The 20861-nt window shown below is 40.0% G+C and overlaps 1 protein-coding gene across 1 annotated transcript; it reads right to left on the bottom strand.

The window, feature by feature from the left end:
- Positions 1–6511: 6511 nt before the first annotated feature.
- Positions 6512–20579, bottom strand: LOC132770441 (cytochrome P450 2J4-like). The gene is made up of 9 exons (XM_060767381.2): positions 20302–20579; positions 15610–15772; positions 13957–14106; positions 13578–13738; positions 11593–11769; positions 10770–10917; positions 8960–9144; positions 8649–8790; positions 6512–7484 (listed from the first exon to the last, which is right to left on the bottom strand). The coding sequence occupies exons 1-9, from the start codon at positions 20476–20478 to the stop codon at positions 7279–7281; spliced, it is 1509 nt and encodes a 502-aa protein (XP_060623364.2). The 5' UTR covers positions 20479–20579; the 3' UTR covers positions 6512–7278.
- Between the last annotated feature and the right edge of the window lie 282 nt (positions 20580–20861).

Consider the following 20861-nt stretch of genomic DNA (forward strand, 5'->3'; position numbering starts at 1 on the left):
TTATCTTCTGTGACTATGGAAGTATCGAAATTATTTCCAGATTAGCATAAAGATGGCCATACCCAAATATATGAAAATTAATGTCCCCTTTTGCCTAATGTTTTGCAGGTAAATACAGATCATGTGTAAATAAAACTAGACTTTTATATAATTTCAATGTATAATTGTGAACAATTTTTCTTAGCTGATCCAGGTTCAGAGGGTTGCTGGGAAGAATAAAATAGGGAGAAGGTAAGGCAGGTTTGCCTTTCCTTTTTCAGATAGAAACGTTACATAGAAATATGTAACAAGTCGCCTTTGGGCTGAGAAAGCTGGCATAGAAATGCAGTAAATAAATCAATAAATATAAATGAAAAGGATCCTTGCCTTCCAGAATTCTATGACTAAGAATCATAGAATCATATAGTTGGAAAAGACCATATGGTCCATCTAGTCCAACCTCTTGTTGTGCAGTGAAAGCACAAAGTAAAAGCACAAGAAATAATACAGTTGAGACCATCAAGGCGATCACTATATTAGAAGAGAAAGGAGGTGAGACTATAAGGGAACAGGTAAAAGAGAGAAGGGTTTGGGGTACATTGGATGAGAAATGGAGAGAAATACAAATGTATGCAGCCTTTTCCTTCTCTTTCAAACTCAAAATAGGCACAAGAATGAGGAGAAAAGCAAAGTCACGGACCATGTATAGCAGAGGTCCTCAAACTAAGGCCCGGGGGCTGGATACGGCCCTCCAAGGTTATTTACCCGGCCCTCGCTCAGGGTCACCATACGTCTGAAATGACTTGAAAGCATACAACAACAATCCTATCTCATCAAAAGCAGGGCCACACTTCCCATTGAAATACTAACAAGTTTATATTTGTTAAAATTGTTCTTCGTTTTAATTATTGTATTGTTTTTAGTGTTTTTACACTACAAATAAGATATGTGCAGTGTGCATAGGAATTCATGTTTTTTTTTTCAAATTATAATCTGGCCCTCCAACAGTTGGAGGGACTGTGACCAGGCCCTCTGTTTAAAAAGTTTGAAGACCCCTGGCTGATGTATAGTTTCTAGATCCAGGGAAGTCACGCTACTCCTCTATTCTGCCTTGGTTAAACCACACCTGGAATATTGTGTCCAATTCTGGGCACCACAATTGAAGAGAGATATTGAGAAGCTGGAATGTGTCCAGAGGAGAGCGACTAAAATGATGAAGGGTCTGGAGAACAAGCCCTATGAGGAGCGGCTTACAGAACTGGGCATGTTTAGCCTGCAGAAGAGAAGGCTGAGAGGAGACATAGTAGCCATGTATAAATACATGAGAGGAAGTCATCGGGAGCAAGGTTGTTTTATGCTGCCCTGGAGATTAGGACGCAATGGAGCAATGGCTTTACACTACAAGAAAGGAGATTCCATCTGAACATTAGGAAGAACTTCTTGACTGTAAGAGCCATTCAGCAGTGGAACTCTCTGCCCTGGAGTGTAGTGGAGGCTCCTTCTTTGGAAGCTTTCAAACAGAGGCTGGATGGCCATCTGTCGGGGGTGCTTTGTATGCAATTTTTCTGCTTCTCGGCAGGGGGTTGGACTGGATGGCCCATGAGGTCTCTTCCAACTCTATGATTCTATGATTCTATGTTTCCACATTAAAAGACAGAGAATAAACTTACACTCTCAGAGTCATGTGTGTGAATTGCATTAATTAATTGTGAAAAATTCATTCTTAGTGTTCCAACTCTGATTGGTTCCAATCCAGACACACAGAGTTAAAGAGCAGAGTCAGAAATTGCTTTCTTGCCTCAGTTGGCCAAGGAAGGATGCCAGGGGAAATTTCCCAGATCAGGCATGTCTCAAAATTACAGATGTTGACATTTTATAGACATTTCAAAATAACAGACATTGCTCTGATTGGTACAAGTTACAGTCTGAGGGTTTATTGGTTCACAGTACATGTGTTGCTGGAATTCGCTTTGTTTATTTCCAATCAGCTGTGGACAAGTTGAAAAATGTTGGTTCAATGTTCCTTCTTCAGTGATAATGCCGTATTTCCCATTCTCTTTCCTACTAACATCCATATATATTTAAATGTAGATGTATATATACAAATACACACACACACATATTCCAGATATAAAAAAAAGCCAGGCAATCATATCCTGAATTCCTTTTCAAGTAGCCATTAAACATTGCCCTGTGAACTGCTGCCATAATAACACGTAGCAGTTTTGCAATCTGTTTAATTGTTGTGTGCTGCACAAAAAAAAAATTAGTAGAAAGGCAGTATGAAATTGTATAGGATCAATTCTGTGCCATGTATGTTCAAGAGAATAAAAAATGAATCAGAAAAAAACCACACTAAATGAACAGAGGGATTTCTCATGTACACCAGAAGACCGATGTGTAATGAATCTAAGGACTTTATTGCAGAAGAAAGGCAAAGCAACATTCAAGTAGGACCTTCATGTAAAAGGAGCACTTGGCATCCTTATCACACAATGCCATGCACATCCTGTTGCCAGTTTGTCTCTTCCCTGAAATTAAGCGGAGGTGTGAATGTGTCTGTGTGTGTGCGCCCTCAAAGTGCTAGTTTTGACCTACAAAGCCTTGCATGGCTCTGGTCCAAGTTATCTGATGGATCATATCTCTTTGTATGAACCAAAGAGTTCAGATGACATCCAACTCTATCACTCCTTCCCATCTGCTACTAAGGAGGCTGTTCAGGTCCTGAACCCGTGCTTGGCCGCTGTGACAATCTGGATGAATCCAGACAAGACAGAGGTACTCCTGGTCGGTCACAAGGCTGAACAGGGCATAGGGTTACAGCCTGTGTTGGATGGAGTTACGCTCCTCCTGAAGACGCAGGTTCACAGTTTGGGAGTGATCCTGGACTCATCTCTGAGCTTGGAACCTCAAATTTCAGTGGTGACCAGGGGAGCATTGGCACAGTTAAAACTTGTGCATCAGCTGCACCCGTACCTTTGAAAGTCTGACTTGGCCACGGTAATCCACACTCTGGTCACATCCCATATAGACTACTGCAACTCGCTCTACATGGGGTTGCCTTTGAAGACTGTCTGGAAGCTTCAAATGGTCCAACAGATGGCAGCCAGATTATCAACAGTTGCAGCGCTCAGGGAGCATACAACTCCTCTGCTGCGCCAGCTCCACTGGCTGCCAGTCTGCTACCGGGCACAATTCAAAGTGCTGACTTTAGCCTATAAAGTCCTAAACTGTTCTGGCCCAATTTACCTGTCCAAACGCATCTCCCCTTATGAACCATCTAGGACTTTAAGATCATCTGGGGAGGCCCTGCTCTCGATCCCGCCCTCATCACAAGTACGTTTGGCAGGGACAAGAGACAGGGCCTTCTCTGTGGTGGTCCCTCGGCTATGGAACACCCTCCCTAAGGAGATTAGATCGGCTCCCTCACTCTTAACATTTCAGAAACAAGTTAAGACATGGTTATATGAGCAAGCATTTACAAATGCAGAGTAACTAGCATAGGAAATGGAATCACTCAACAATGGAACCTGGACAATATTATTTAACTAGGAGACGCTGATGATAATGATGCTGGTTTTTATTATTTTTATTACTTCTGTTGTGGTTTTAGGCTGTTTTAATGTTCAATTTATATTTTGTTGTTATGTCTACTGATTTGTTGTAAACTGCCTTGAGTCACCGATAAGGCTGAGAAAGGTGTTATACAAGTAAAAAATAAATAGTAAATAAATAAATAAATTGATGGGTTCTTCTAAGTTTTTTGGGCTATATGGCCATGTTCTAGAGGCATTCTCTCCTGACGTTTCACCTGCATCTATGGCAAGCATCCTCAGACATAGTGAGGATGCTTGCCATAGATGCCGGCGAAACATCAGGAGAGAATGCCTCTAGAACATGGCCATATAACCTGAAAAACTTACAACAACCCAGTGATTCCAGCCATGAAAGCCTTCGACAATACATTAAAATAAATTGATGATCCACTGGGAAGAGCCTTCAAGGTTTCCTTTCCTGGTTTTACCAGGAGTAGAGAAGCCATATTCTATTCTAATCAAAGTGTGTAGAATCTTCAACCAATATGGATGGATCCAATAAAACCATTTAGAATTCATTAAAATACAGTTAAAAGAAAGGTAACTGCATAAATACCGATTTACACTTTGGAAGCACTATGTAGGATATCAGTCTTTGTTTACATCAGTTGTGTGCCGTCACGCCTGGGGGCTATTATTCTTAATAAAGGAGGGATGGACATGGCATCTTACCCCAGGGGATTGCTTCTTGCCTTCCTATAGGAAACTGGAACTCTCAAAAACCCAAAATGCTGTAAATAACTCAAAATAAGTTTTATTGATCACAAAGAGTTATTTCTTTAAAGCAATGAGCTGGAAACTTCAGAAGGGAGAAGGAAAATATACATTACAGTCTCAGTTAGTCCTGGTTCCAAGGTGTTTGAGGCTGAGAAGCTTTTCCAAGTTTCCTCTTTCCTCAGTGGCTGTGAATGCCAGAGCAAACCACAACCCCAGTTCAGATGACCTATGTTTGAAGACTCAGGATCTTCCTTTGGTGCCAAAAGAACTGGTTTGAAGGTGCTTGAGACTTCCAACGTCATTCAGGTTGGTCTGAACATGAAGTACAAGTCTCAAGGGTAAAAGTCCTCAGAACTGGTGCTGAGAGGTAATTTAATCAGGGTCTTTTAGAGTCAAGTCTCTTACGTCCATCTGGTAGAAACTCTGATGGCAGAATGAAAGAAAGAAAGCACTCCCCTCCTGCAGGAAGAGGTGGAGCCAAACAGTACTGATTGACAGCTATAAATAACCAATCCAACTATACATAAACAGGGTAAAAATGCAGGCTTAAGCATGATACAACAGTTTAAATCTTGCAACTAACAGTTCTACACATAGGTGATGCCACTCGCGCCGTCACAAGTTGTGTCCACCCTTTAGGCCTCAGTGTATTTTGGACATCGACTACAGAGTTTCTGAGTATCGGGTAAGCTGACTGGGGCTTCTGGGAGTTGGAGTCCCAAACATCTGGAAGACCAAGGCTTGGGCATCCAAAAGTCTTTTATGGAAGCCCCAAATGAAAGATTTGTAAGGAGCCAAGAAATTCCCTAGACTATCTTTCTGAGACCTCTGTAGATGTCATTAGCCACAGATGCAGGTGAAATGTTAGGAGAGAATGCTTCTAGAGCATGGCCATACATACAACCCGAAAAACTCACAGCAACCCAGTGATTTCGGCCATGAAAGCCTTCAACAACACAACAGCAATATAATTTGTACCCTGCTTATTTCTCAGGATAGAGACCCAAAGTAGCTCACAAAAGCTATATAATTAAATGTCAAAATTAAAGGTTTCTGAAGTACACCATAAATCAGGTCATCATAACCTAGATGAGGAAGAATGAAGAGAAGCTCAATCCAAACAAGTCATCGATATTGATGAGGGCTTGGTTATCTCATCAGGAAGAAGATACTGAGTCAAAGCATTGTTTGACTTTCTCACACCTTCTGCAAGGAAATAGGTGATAGCATATCAGTGCCCTTCCCTGTGGATCATTTCTCGTCAGCCAGCAGTCATATTACTATTAAAATTGATGGTATTGATGTAATCTTGGTGTCTTTCAAATGCTTTATTGCTTTGTATTTGCAGAATGTTTTTGCAGCCCACAAAATGCAGCCTCCACAAGACATCCGCAGGAAACTTCAGCGGCTTTGTTTTTAAAAAGACCAAAAAAAAATGAAGATGCAGATATGTGGATATGTGAATCAAAGTAAAAGTGCCGTTCTTTGTCCTGGCCAGAGACCCTTTGCCCTCGACATGTTTAATGAAGTTTCTGCCCTACAAATAAAGTTTGTGAGGTAGGACCACTTCTGCCCAAGTTAGCACTGCACAGTCAAACAGGAACAAACACTTTCAAGCCAGGAACAGAATTTTGTCATTATTGATGCTGTTTAGAGCCATCTGTCCAGACAGATTTGGTTGTGTACTTGTGACATGGAACAACAAATTGCTGTTCCTGGGTTATATGAGGGGTAGTTTTAAAGTAAGGTCAGTTGGAACATAAGTACACAATGAAAGTTTATTTCAAAAAAGTAAATTTATTTTCAGAAAATACATACTTCATTCTATTTTTTGACATAGTTACCAAGTTTGTTCAAACACTTATCATACCTCTGAACCAATTTTAAAATACCCTCTTCATAAAAACTTGCCACCTGCTCCGATAACCAAATCGTCTGTAATCAAAGAAGGGTGACCGGAGCGGTCCTCATCATGGACGTTGTCACGGCCATCTTTGAATTGTCGTACCCACTTACGCACTTTGCTTTCACTCATAACAGTATCACCATACACTTCACATATCTGTCAATTAATTTCTGCAGCAGGCAGGTTCCTTGCTGACAAAAACCGTATCACTGAGAGAACCTCACATGCGGCGGGTGAGTTGATAGTCTTAAACATTTTTAAAGCACAGAACAGAACCGTACAAGTTAGCTACAGAGCGGAAACTGAGCACAGTTGTTCCCGAGGCATGCTGGTACATGACGCACGTGCTCGTTGCGGTATGCGCGCGAACTACTAGTGTCTACAACAAAACGGACCTTACTTTAAAAATACCCCTCGTACATGTCTCTTCCTGATTTCTCTTATTGTGAAAAGATGTACAACGTTAAGGAGGGAGCCACTACTTTTTCATGGCCAGAAAAAATGTGCCCTCCACATATTTCATGAAGCTTCTGGCACACAAACAAAGTTTCTGCATTCTACTCAACTGTCACCTTATTTTTAGTAACCGACCAATCAGAAACAAACATTTAAAATCCGGAAACAGACCCAGATAAAAAGAAATTCTGTGTTTTCTGATCACAGGGACATAAAGACATTCTAAGGTGTGGATTTTCGGCTCAGAAATAAGATATTCCTGCATCTAGAAATCTTGCAAATTTTACTGTTTGTAATGTTTTTTCCTGCATTTTTGAGGGAATTGTATTTGTCCACCCTCATGTTTGCTGTGGAAGTTCCTGGAAGAATCAATCAGTAGACTTTGTGTTGAGTTTTGTAGGATGAATGAAATATAAAAAAATTGATATCAAGCTGCCTGAAAATTATTGATATAGAAAAAATTCTTTAAACAGAGCAGTTGGTGAAAAAGCAAAACAGAGTGAAGTAAAATTACTTTATGACTGCATTTTTAGTTCTATGCTTAAAGAAGAAGTTTGGGAACATTAAAGAAAGTTAAAGATGGATTTGGTTAAAATTACAGCAATTAAATATCAGCAATTGTAGTTATTTTTGTATGTTTAATGATGAACTAGAGCGAGGAACAGCACACACTTTATAAGGATGAGGTGGTGTTGTCAGTCCTACTGCAGGTTGTTCATTGAGTTCTTTGACTCCTGGAGGCAGCTGGAAACGGAAGACTCTCAGCAGGCTGACTAAAAAGATGAAGAACTCCATCCTTGCCAGCTGCTCCCCCAAACACGCCCGAGCCCCTGCAGGGGAAACAAAGGCAGAAAGTGACCATCTATCACATTCAACAAATAAGGATGGATCTGAAAACTGGACTATGGATTAGTAGGTTATGGTCCATTCCACCCTCTCCAAGTAAAAGAACTTGTTGACTGAAGGTGATGCTCAGGAGTGGATTACACCGTGTTTATTTATTTTGTATCAAAAGCATTGCATAAATTAGTATAAAATTGATAAAAAAGGAGTGTAGGCAGCTAAACGGGCAACAGCAATGGCATTGCATGTAGCCTCCAATAACTCTTCCTCTGTACATGAGGCAGGGCACAGTGGACAAGCATACAGATGCAGATTTTTCTGTTCTGCTCCACTTGAGGTTGGAAGGGCAACTCGAGGTTGGAAGAGCATCTTTCACAAGTGCCTTTGTTGATAAATACTTCTTTTCCTTGGTAAACACTTTTCCTACAACTGCTATGAAAAATTGGACCAAAGAACTAACAACAGAAGATTTCACTGTAGGCGTGATGCAGGTAGGGAATGGTTTGTTGTATGGCAAAATGGATTGAGTAATAATGGAAAATGGACCACAAGAAGATATGAAACATTTCCTGTACTATCTTAAACTGAACTGTTTTAATTGCTTTTCATCTTTTAATTGTATTTTTTTCTGTTTAAGCATAGTTTTAAACCCTTTTAATGCTTTCAATAGTTTTGTTCTATTTTAATATTCACTAAAATTCCCATGCACAAAGATAGCTTTAAAAAGTGTTATTGGATCCACAAGGTCACAGAATAGTGACGGATACTGTCTGTATCTTCTATATCCATTATAAAAGTGAAAATATGTGTGTGTGCATTGGCTGGAGTGCCCATTTTCACAGACAGGCTCCCACTTCCACCAACAGCTTTAATCCCCATCTATGAAGAGCCACCAATGGCCCTCCTTCCAATGACATTGTAGATTATAGTGAGCGCCATAAATATGTATAAGAGTCCTGCCATTGTACTCCCCAAACACAATGCTTCCCCCCTCCAAGTAAATGCTTTTATCTGGGGACCATTTCCCCCTAGATTACTGCCACAGTACAGCAATGCCTCATAAAAGATAAGGTCTATAAGCAGATTTTATCCTAAAAACTTCCCAGAAAGACACACTGATAAACCACAAACTGCTTTGAATTGCTTTTTACCTGCACCAAATACCAGGTACTCTTCCCTAGCAACAAAATTTCCATCCTTGTCCAAAAAATGATTTGGATTGAACTCTTCAGGAGTCTCCCAATACTCAGGATCAATAAGAGCAGAGCGTAGATTTGGTATAATAATTGTCCCCTGAAACGTAGAAAGCAACCAATGTCAGACAAAAAGACACATACACCTCTCTCTTAGATCTGAGGGTTCAATTAAGGTTTACTTTTGTTTTTTTGTTTTTTTGGTAATGGTTTGTTTTATGTCCCATCCCTGTTCTTTGTATGTAGAAGTGCATATCTACATGTTGTACCTTAGGGATGAGAAAACCTCTCATCTTCACATCTTGGGAAGTTTGTCTTGGGAGCCCAAATAAGAGGGGATATTTTGAACGCTGAATCTCATGAAGCACAGCATTTGTATAAGGGAGCTTCTTTAGATCTTGATAGCAGAAAGAAGAGGAACTCAAAGCATCTTCTATTTCCTTATAGACTTTATCTGTGAAAAAAAGATCTTCTGAATGATTATTCATGGATTTTTATAACATACAGTGAAAAAAATCATAGAAATCCATCCATTATAAATTAATGAACAACAAACTCTCAAATCGCAATCAATTTATTATATTTGTGACCCATTTTCCTCCAAAGAGTTCATGTCATTTTCATGGTGCTATGGTAGCATTTGTGGACTTAATTACACACAATTAAATCATAGAATCATAGAATCATAGAATCAAAGAGTTGGAAGAGACCTCATGGGCCATCCAGTCCAAACCCATTCTGCCAAGAAGCAGGAATATTGCATTCAAATCACCCCTGACAGATGGCCATCCAGCCTCTGTTTAAAAGCTTCCAAAGAAGGAGCCTCCACCACACTCCGGGGCAGAGAGTTCCACTGTTGAACATCTCTCACAGTCAGGAAGTTCTAAGCATTTCTACACACTTAAGAAACTGCAACTGAGGGTGACCTTCACATGATGCAAGCTTCAAATGTGGGGTAGAGGTATCTTGCTATTTCTAAAGTATGAATTTTTTCCATAATTCCTAAGTCAATTGGCTAGCGACTTATTCCTCAATTCCCCACATAAATGTGTAAAAATGCCCAATTTAAAATGTGATGGGAACCCCTACTAGCTTGCTTGCAAAGATAACAATGATATCATCAAAGACAGAGGAGCCAAAATGAGTCTAATCAATTCCTTTCTGCTGCCATTACCATTTTGAGACTGAGGAGGTATAGCACACAAGATATTTAAAACATTCAGGGGAAATAGCAAGCAGGCAAATCCTGTGCTTCTTCTAGTGTCTCTGTAACCTTAGCAACTTCTTCTTTCAACATTCTCAATTGTCTCTCTGAAACTCATGTTGTGACTTTTGTTTTGCCTATCAAAAGGCTAGCAGAGAGAGACATGTACGAGAGCTAATGCTTCATTTGGATATCTCCTGCTTTCTGTCAATTAGGTGACATATTCATTCCTTTTTGTTAAATGTCTGTCTGGGAAGTTGTGTGGTTTCCGGTCTGTATGGCCATGTTCTAGCAGCATTTTCTCATTTTTCCTTCTAGCAGCATTTTCTCAGCAAGGACATGGCCATACAGTCTGGAAACCACACAACACCCCAGTGATTCCAGCTGTGAAAGCCTTTGACAATAAATGTCTAATTTTTGCATTTATTCACATGCATTCTCCTATTCTATTTTGGTATCCTATGTTTTATTCATTCACCAGCCTCCCTGTCCCTTCTTCTTCCAATAATCTCTGCTTATCCAACAAATTACAAATTGGAGGTTTTCCATGCAAAAACTGGAGATTCTGAAAACCTTGTTCTCTTTCCTTTATTTTCATTATGCTAAGCAGTTGAGCACAACTATGTTTTCCATAAACCACACAGAAAATCTTATGGAAAAGAGAAAAAAAATAATCAAAACTAAGCAAAAGACTTTTAGATTATCTAAGTAGTTGTGGACCCTCATATATTCTCAAACTTGAGTAAATTAGCTTAGTAGCATGTTCTATCTTTTCAGTAGGCAGCACAAGCTAGAATTTGGATCTGATTTTCTTTCTTTGTTTTTGCACATCGTTTATTTAAAGAATCTGCTAATGCAACAGGGATCTCTCTTACCTTGAATATCTGGGTGATTTGTCAAAAGGAGGATTGCCCATTTTAGAGATGTGGCCGTTGTTTCTGTTCCAGCAATAAATAAGTCATGAATATCCTGAGCCAGGTTCTCTTCATCATATGTGGAAGTAGGATCATTTATCCTCTGATGCTAAAAATATGAAAGATGAAGTATGAACTTATGATTGACCATAAAGCTTCCTTTACCTGTCATTGAAGGGTGAATCAACACGTAGGAAACCCCCTCTGATCCAATAGGTCTACTCTAATCAGGAGTAGGATTTAGGTTACTGATAACAAATACACGGAGGAAAAAAATGAACCAACAAATTTTACTTCCACTGTTGGGGCTGTTTTACTACATTGGTAACCTTCACATTTGTGAGTTTTACATTCATGGTTTTGCTTGTTCATGAGTTTCTGCCACCACACCTGTGGAGTCCTTCATGGCGCAATGCTGGCAGGACTGCTGACTGGAATGTCAGCAGTTCAAATCCGGGGAGAGGAATCAGCTCCCATCTGTCAGTTCCAGCTTCTCATGTAAGAACATGAAAGAAGCCTCCCACAGGATGTTAAAACATCTGGGCATGCCCTGGGCAATGTCCTTGTAGACAGCCAATTCTCTCACACCAGAAGTGACTTGCAGTTTCTCAAGTTGCTCCTGGCACGCTCCCCCCCCCCCTCAACCACCACACTTGCTTCTCAAAGTTGAGACTACTTGTGTGAACATTCGCATAGTAAACCATCCTCAGAAGGAGGAGGAGGATACTAAGGTCCCATTGAACACCTTGGAATGGAAATAATTGGATACAAAGCAGATACTTACTTTTTCCATTTTAAGCAGATAGAAATCAATTAAATCCTGTGGCTCATGAAAGGACTTTTGTTCCTTATGTTTCTGTATTTCTTTCTTTGCTAATGAAAGCACCATCTCTGTACCATGAAATGCCTTCTTGTGAGGTCCTGGAAGATGCTTCATGAGCCATGGGAACATTTCATATATCTACAACAAAAACAAAAGCAAAGGCCTACCATTAGACACTCCTAACACATTCTTTGTTTACTCACTTTTTTAGCTGGTTTGAAAATAACCTATTTTTCTCTCTTCCTCCCATCTTATTTCTTTGTCTGCAGCTTCCTCCAGTCAGTGCAAACCGAGTTCAAAGTGCAAAAGTTATTTCTTCTTCATCAACTCAGCATGAAGACACCAAACTGCTGAAAATTTCCAATAATATAGAGAAGTTCCTGTCTCTCATCCTTGCCAGATGTGCTTGTGAAACAGGCGGGATCAAGAGCAGGGCCTCCTCAGACAATCTTAAGTTCCTGGAAGGTTGATAGGGAGAGATGCGTTCGGATACATAAGCTAGGCCGGAACCGTTTAGGGCTTTAAAGGCTAAAGCCAGCACTATGGATTGTGCCTGGTAGCAAACTGGCAGCCAGTGGAGCTGATGCAACAGTGGAGTTGTATGCTCCCTGAGCGCTGCTCCCGTTAGTAACCTGGCTGCCGCACACTGGACCATTTGAAGCTTCCAAGCAGTTTTCAAAGGCAACCCCATGTAGAGCATGTTGCAGTAGTCTATATGGGATGCAACCAGAACGTGGACCACCATGGCCAAGTCAGACTTCCCAAGGTACGGGCACAGCTGGCGCACAAGTTTTAACTGTACAAATGCTCCCCTGGTCACTGCCAAAACCTGGGGTTCCAATCTCTTTTGTTGTCCACTAGGGCTGGGTAACAACAAAAAAATTTGTTTCTAAACTCGTTTCGTTTTTAGGGGGTCCATTGCATTTCGTTTTTTAAAAGAATTCCGAATTTTTCTTTATTTTTTTTTTGTTATTTACGAAATTTCGTAAATTTCGTATTGATTCGTTAATGGCGGACGCGATTGCGCAATACGCTAAAAAAACCTCCAAATGGGACAGGGGGAACTTCTGAAGCTTCCCTCTGTTGTTGACTGTTGGTGTGATAATTTATTTTTTTATTACTGATAAAACAAACAACAACTATAAAACTTGCACCAGACATACAGAAATAATAACGAAACAATTTCGAAACGATTTTGAAACGATTTTGAAACGATTTCGAACCAATTACGAAACAATTATGAAATAAATTGAAAAATTCGTTTCGATTTTTAGTTGCTCCTGCATGGCTCAATATCGGATCGTAAGCTAATTTAAATACGAATCAATAATGAATTACGAAATTAACGAATGAAACCGCCCAGCCCTATTGTCCACTGATGTTTTGTTTTCCATTCTAAAGTTGAGAGTAAAGTAACTGCTTTGGTAGACAGTGATCTTGGGACATTTGGGCAATGTGACATTCTGTCCAAGAAAGTCTTTGTTTCTTCCAGATGCTGATGTCTGCCTGCCTTCCAAAGAGAATTGCAGGATTTTTTGAAGGCAATGCTGATGGAATCTTTGTAGAATTGAGAGTTGTGTTTGTTTTTAGGAGTATAGTAAAGTTGGAAGGATGATAGCTTTATAAACAAGCATCTTGGTATCTCTAATGTCATGATCCTCAAGCACTCTCTGCTTCATTCAAAAAAGATTCTGTGCTCACAGAGCTCAGACAGTGCTGTATTCTGGCATCGATGTTGGCTTTTGCAGAGAGGTGGCTAGGTATGGAGATGGTCAACATTTTCTAGCATTACACCATTAAGGTTTATTTCTGGCATTGCAGAGGGATTGGGTGGTGCCTTTTGCTTGTAGAGCACTTTGGTTTATCCAATGTTAAGTGAGAAGCCAAACTTTTCATATGTTTCTACAAAGGTGTCTAAAGTGGCTTACCAAATGAAAGTGACTTACCCCATGAAATGGACTTCCTCCAAATTGTAAGGTAAATGCCACGGCCTCAATCAGTTTCTTGAAGGTTTCATCTTCAAGGGGAAAACGGTATCCAAAAGTCACAGCACATATCACGTTGGAGACTGAATTGGTGATGGGCAAAGCAGGATCAAATGGCTGCCCTGCAAATCAAGTTTTATTAATATCACTTCAACCTAAAAATACTCAAACTTGGATTTTTCCTTTGGAGAACAGAAGTACTGGGATTTCTGGGCACTTATTTTTGTATTAGAAATCAAGACAAACATGTCAGATTTCATACCAAAGAGAAGCACAGACTACAGACACACACAAAAAAACTTCAGGTTGACTCATGCTTGCAACATCCTCTATGACATACCTTTTTCACGTGCAAAAACCTCTACAAGCTGTCGGGATTCCTCTTCTATTTGGCCCTCCATGCTTTTTTTCCCCACTCCCAACTTCCGCAGAGTAACTAGGCCAAACCGTCTCTGCTGTTTCCAGGTATGTCCATTTGAAAATATAATACCTGAGGGTGGAAGGAATCAGTATACAGTTATTACTTACAGCTGGGGTCAAATATAGTGAGATTGCTACTGTGGGAGAGGCAAACTTAACTCCAGACCATGACAAATCACATGGTTTGAAAATCTAAAAATGCCAGTTATATCTTCTCTGTCCATGACACATCAGTTCCTTCTCCCTACTGCATGATCTGGCTGACCCTCAGGGCAAGTGATAGGGGAGAGACAGGTGCCATGCCATGGTTGGAGACTGCAGTGAGATGGAGAGACCGACTCAACTTTCTTCACTGTCCTGAAGTTGAAGAAAAGCTCAAATCTCTGGCAGAATACATTCAGATGGGGTTTGGGGGTTTGCCCTCTGAGACGAGTGGTTCTTAACCTGTGGGACATGGACTATCAGTGGGCTGCGAGGACGAAAATCTGTTCCGTGAGCCTCCTTCCTCTTTATTTACTGATTTTATTTTATTTATTTCAGCTCCTTTCATTCTGACTGCCACTCCTTCTCTGTCGCTGACCAGCCCTTCCCCCTTGGATAGACCACATCAGCTCTAGATTATTAAATATGGTTTTCTGTGGGCAAGCAGATAGTGACTACTGAATGCATATGTTCTGTATCTTAAACTAGAGCTGATGTGGTTTATCCAATGCATTTTCTGAATCAGCACCCCAAATAACCAAAGCAAATCTAAAGTTGACCAAAAACTGATTCGTAGCCGTTTTGGTACTAATGTTGGAGAGCGGTCCCTGGTCCAAGGGGTCCCTGGTCCAAGTGGTCCCTGTTCAAAGTGGTCCCTGATCAAGTGGTCCCTGGTCAAAGTGATCCCTAGTCAAGTGGTCCCTGGTCAAAAAAAGATTGGGAACCACTGCTCTGAGACTGAGGAAGTCCAAGGTCATACAATAGGTTTACTTGGCCAAAAGGAATCTGAACCCTGCCTTCCCAGTATTCTCATCCAACACTCAATCTGCCGATGCACAAATTAAAACAAAACCAAAAAGAGAGATTGGAGTTCTGAATAAAGGATTAAAAATGAAAGAAAAACATTTTCTGTTGGCCAAGATAGGAGAAATGTATTCAGTGTATTAAAATAAAGCTTCTCAAAACCTCTGTTGAGTAGCAAGCTCTTACACACCATTTTTCTGCAGAAGTAAAATCACTGAAGTGAGAAGGAAGGTGGATACTGTTGGCCCATGTAGATGATTAAGATCATCCATAAGATCATCCGTTTTTTCCAAAAATTGAAATAGATCATCACATGTTTACATATACATTTTATATACTTAAGATTGGTTTGCTGTTTCTATATTATCTAGTTTATTATGTAAAATATAATGTAATCAATTAACATTTTAAATGTAAATTCCCCATTTTGGATTTTTTTTCTTCCAGTATAGTTGCTGTTTTCAGAAGTGGCTTTTTAAGTGTAATTTCAACAGATAAAAGCTGTCTTCACCTGTCCTCATTTGTTTCTCTGCAGAAAGATCCACCAGTGCAACTCTCCACAACTTACCCTTTCTTCTTCCTATGAGTGTAAGAAATGGTGTTTCTGGTCGGTCTGAGAATTCTTCCGAATGATCAACCAGTCCTTCTTTCACAGCTTCAAATCCAGACAAAACTACTGTTGGCATATGTCCTACCCAATAAGTAAAAATGCTCCCATACTGTTTTGCCAACTGCAGTTTGGATCAAAGCAAGAAAAAGAAAAGATAACAACAACAACAACAACAACAACAATAATAATAACTTTATGTTTATATCCCGCTACCATCTTCCCGAAGGGACTGTGCATGGCTTACAAGCAGGACCAAGTCCAATAAAAAAGTAAAAACACATTTCAAAATGCAACAAAGACATGACAATCTAATTAAACAATTAAAGCAGTAAAGTATAAAAACGCCATTAAAATAAATCAAAGACAACCTCAATAACCAGAACGAGAACTATAATGTGCATATCAGAATTAGAGAGGGCAGGGGCCAGGCATGGGCTTGTGCAAAAACAGATTATAGGGCCAGGGCTGGAGGTAAAGTGCTGAGTTCAATCTGACAGTCCATTAGGTCTGGGCAATCATAGACAGGGGCCTAATCATTTGTAAATGCACATTGGAATATCCATGTTTTAAGGTCCTTGTGGAAGGTAGACAGAGTGGGTGCTAGCCTAATCTCCCTGGGGAGGAAGTTGCAGAGCCAGGGGACCACCACTGAAAAGGCCCTCTCTCTTGTTCCCACTAACTGAGCATGTGACAGTGGTGGGAGCGAGAGAAGGGTCTACACCAATTCATAGGGGAAAATGCACTTGTGAAGATAGGCAGGGCCCAAACTGTTTAGGACTTTGTTGGTTATAACCTGCACTTTGAATTGGGAACAGAAACTTATCGTCAACCAGTGGAACTGGGGTTGATAAGAACTGTGACAAATGATTAACTATTGAACTTTTGGGGGGGAAACTTGTTTACATTAATTTGAGACATTGGCTTTTTAAAGTTAAGAAAATGTTTACAAGATTTCTTATGTTAAGAAGAAAATCAACACAAGGCTGCTTGCGTTTACCAATACCAATTAAGAAGTGTCAACATCTGCCATCAAACAGAGATGTAGCCAGGATATTTCAGGCTGGAGCAACATCTATCATTCATTTACAACTCTGGAACAACATCAGCAGAAATGTTGCTATATAAGAGACCTTATTACAATCCAAAAAGTATAATAGACAGTGGCACTGTTCACCTGCCATGCTCTATGGAAAGAGATGGTGTATTGGGGTGTCAGATCTGCAATGAAAAGCAAGATTCAGGACACTTGGCTTCTTTTCTGAAGGAAAGAGAAAGGAGCACATTTGGAGTCATGTTCTTAGGGAAAGAGGATGCATTTTGGCGTTTTAGAAGTTTTGATGCATTGGCAGATTTGCAAAGAAGCAATCTGGCCTAAGCAGGTGCTTCTCCAGGAAGAGAGGAAATGACATGGAAATATTTGGATGCATGAGGATGAATAACTGCAAATGTGAATGCTGAGTGAAAAAGTAACCCCCTTTGTTTGTTTGTTAGCCAATGTAATTGTAGGCTGTTTGTGTATCCAATGTAGTTACATAGGATCAGTATATCTATATGTGCAATGTTGTTTGTTATGTAAAAGTTACCCTTTCTTTTACTAGAAAATTGCAATAAAAAGAGCCTATGCTTTAAAGTTATTGAAAAGTTATTCATAGCAGATAGGCATATCATCTTCCAGACTGGACTCCTAGCCACAATGTTCATATATTTGCCTGAAATTCTGTTGGTGAGTTACAACTAGTCCTTAATAAATCAGTGAAACAGTGAGAAACACATACATAAATTCAGCATTTTTAATGACTCCACTATAGTTAGAATAATAATAATAATAATAATAATAATAATAATAATAATAATAATAATGCAGTGATGATGATGATGATGATGATGATGGTGGTGGTGGTGGTGGTGGTGATGGTGATGATAGTGGGCTCATCCTATCTGCTGGGGTATGTATGCAGATTCCATCATGGATACAAAAAATTAAAGAAAGGGAAGGAAAGGAGGGAGGAATGTAAGGAATAAAAGTGAGGAAAGGAAAAAGAAAAGCAGTGAAGTTGTATGAAAGGAGGGGATGAAACAAAAAAAGACAACGAAAAAAGAAAGGAAAGAAGGGAGAAGAAAAGGGGACAGGGAATCAAGAAACTAAACAAGGGAGAGAGGGAGAAAAAGGATTTGGGGAAAAGGTATAAGGCAGTGTTTCTCAACCTTCCTAATGCCATGACCCCTTAATACATTTCCTCATGTTGTGGTGACCCCCAACCATAACATTATTTTCATTGCTACTTCATAACTGTAATTTTGCTCCTGTTCTGAATCATAATGTAAATATCTGATATGCAGAGTGTATTTTCATTCACTGGACCAAATTTGGCACAAAACCCAATAATCACAAATTTGAATATTGGTAAGGTTTGGAGGATTTTGTCATTTGGGAGTTGTAGTTGCTGGGATTTATAGTTCGCCTACAATCAAAGAGCATTCTGAACTCCACCAGTGATGGAATTGAACCACAGAACTCCCATGACCAAGAGAAAATACTGGAAGGATGTGGTGGGCATTGAGCTTGAGTTTTGGAGTTGTAGTTCACCTACATCCAGAGAGTACTGTGGACTCAAACAATGATGAATCTGCGCCAAACTTGGCACGAACACTCAATGTGCCCAAATGTGAACACTGGTGGAGTTTGGGGAAAATAGACTTTGACATTTGGGAGTTGTACTTGCTTGGATTTATAGTTCACCTACAATCAAAGAGCATTCTGAACCCCATCAATGATAGAATTGGGCCAAACTTCCCACACAGAATCCCCATGATCAACAGAAAATACTGCATTTTCTGATGGTCTTTGGAGACCCCTCTGACATCCCCTCATGACCCTCACAGGGGTCCTGACCCCCAGGTTGAGAAACACTGGTATAAGGGTAAGGAAGAAAAGAAAATGAAGGGAAGAGAGAAAGGAATAAAAAGGGAGGGAAGAAAGAAAAAGAAGGGAAGAGAAAGGAAAGGGGTGGGAAGGGGTGTATGAGAAAAGAAAGAAAATAGAATGAACAAGGTATATGAGGAAACGTAAGGAGAGAAAGAAAAGGCCACAGAGAAAATGCAAAGCTGAGCAATGTTGGGTAGATATAAGCTAGTAGATGATAAAATGGGAAGGTAGAGTGAGATGAAGGAATCAAGCAGCACTGCTAAGAATACCAGATTTATTTTAGCAACAGTTTTCATGAATATCAAGCCACTTTCTTCATCAGTGCACCAGAAGAAGTGGATTGATGCCCACAAAAGACCATGCTCAAATGAATGGTTTAGGTTCAAAGTGCTATTTAATTTCTTCACCCAAAGCACATCACACTTTCCATTTACTGCTGAAACAGAGCGCCAAAACAATCTCTTTCTTCATCATTCTAAAGAAAAAATCCACTTGAAATTAGGTGCCTGCCTCCTGCAGAATTCTGGGGTTTGTAGTTTAGTGATGCTGTTAAAGGCTCCTCCCTAAACTATAGGCACTGGATTTTAAGTGGATTTTTTCTCTAGTGTGATGAGGCCCTTGATGCCTATATTTAACACTTTTCAAGGCATGACCAGTATGCTTTTGCATTACATACAAAATATTTTGCAGAGCTTTAAATCCCAACACTCTTCCATTCCATGGGATTTCTTGGCATCCGCCTTGCCCTTCTGATCTATATAACATCCTGCCCCTCATCTATATTCCTATTTTTATCAGATGTGGTGTTTATGAAATAATTTTGTTGAAGGAATGCTTTTGTTAATGCAGTTAAGAAGAAGGAGGTTCTCTCCGCCATTCCCTTCATGTCATCAAAATTGCTCCTGGAATTTGGAGGACCATCCACAACAGATATGTAGGAAAACATAGAGGGTTGCATGAAGCAAAAGGAGAGAGGAAGTCTCATTGCTTGCACAAAAGTATTCTTTTCATTGTACTTTGAGGCACTGTTGGTGCCACTGGGACAATAAGGTAAGGTCCAGTCGTGTGCAATTCTGGGGGTTGGTGCTCATCTCCATTTCTAAGCCAAAGAGCCTGCGTTGGCCGTAGACACCTCCAAGGTCATGGGGCCGACATGACCGCATGGAGCGCTGTTAGCTTCCCACCAGAGTGGTACCTATTGATCTATTCACATTTGCATGTTTTCAAACTGCTAGGTTGACAGAAGCTGTGGCTGACAGCGGAAGCTCACACTGCTCCTCAGATTTGAACCTGCAACCTTTCAGTCAAAAAAGTTTAGCAGCTGAGCAGTTTAACCCACTGAGCCACCGGGGACAATAAGGAAAACTACAAAAAGTTAGTTTTTGGACTATAGTTGCAACATGTAATGCCTATACAGTCTAGGTTAGGAGATTCTAAGAGCTATATTTTGAATAAGCAATCTCTCCAATCTCTGGCAAAAAGTGGTAGGCAAACTATAATAGTATTACTACAACATTTAAGCATACTGTCTAGGACTTTCTAAGAATCAATAAAGAAGAAGAAGAAGAAGAAGAAGAAGAAGAAGAAGAAGAAGAAGAAGAAGAAGAAGAAGAAGAAGAAGAAGTTTTCATATAAAAATACATATCTGCTTTTTGTAACCCACGACTCTTTGGTCCATTGCTACCACAGAAAAATATATTGCTTAATAATTAGAAAAAAAGTACCTTTAATAGTGTCTCTTCATTATATCCAATTCCAAAGTTAACTCTCCATACTCCTCCAATGAGAGGAAGGGCAAGAGGCCCAGGGGGGAAATGTCGGTGAGACCACTGCTGTTTCAAGAAGAAGAGAAGCAGAAGAATCGCAAGCAGAACAATCAAAAATATCCGGATCCCCTCCATTCTCCTTCTGCTTTCTCTTTGAGTATTTCCAGCCAACTATAGAAGTTGAAAGATGTTGATGCAATGTTATTCCCTCGCTATCTTTCCTACTAAGATTTTATACACACGCGCACACACACTCATGCACATACTCTCAAGGTATGAAGAACATAAACCAGCAATTCATCTTCTGATAGCCATTGGAATTTGCAATATGTTTAATTGTCTTATGGAACATGTTGCTCAACCGAATTCGTAGAAAGGAAAAAAATGTCCCACATTGAACGGGCATTTACTATATCTGAACATGAAAGGTCAAATGTTTAATGAGACCTTATTACATGAGGAGGTAAAAGGAACCTTCAAACAGGAACATGTGTCATAAGCCATGTGTAATACCATTA

This window comes from Anolis sagrei, chromosome 3 (assembly GCF_037176765.1).
Source record: "Anolis sagrei isolate rAnoSag1 chromosome 3, rAnoSag1.mat, whole genome shotgun sequence".
NCBI classification, from domain to species: Eukaryota; Metazoa; Chordata; class Lepidosauria; order Squamata; family Dactyloidae; genus Anolis; species Anolis sagrei.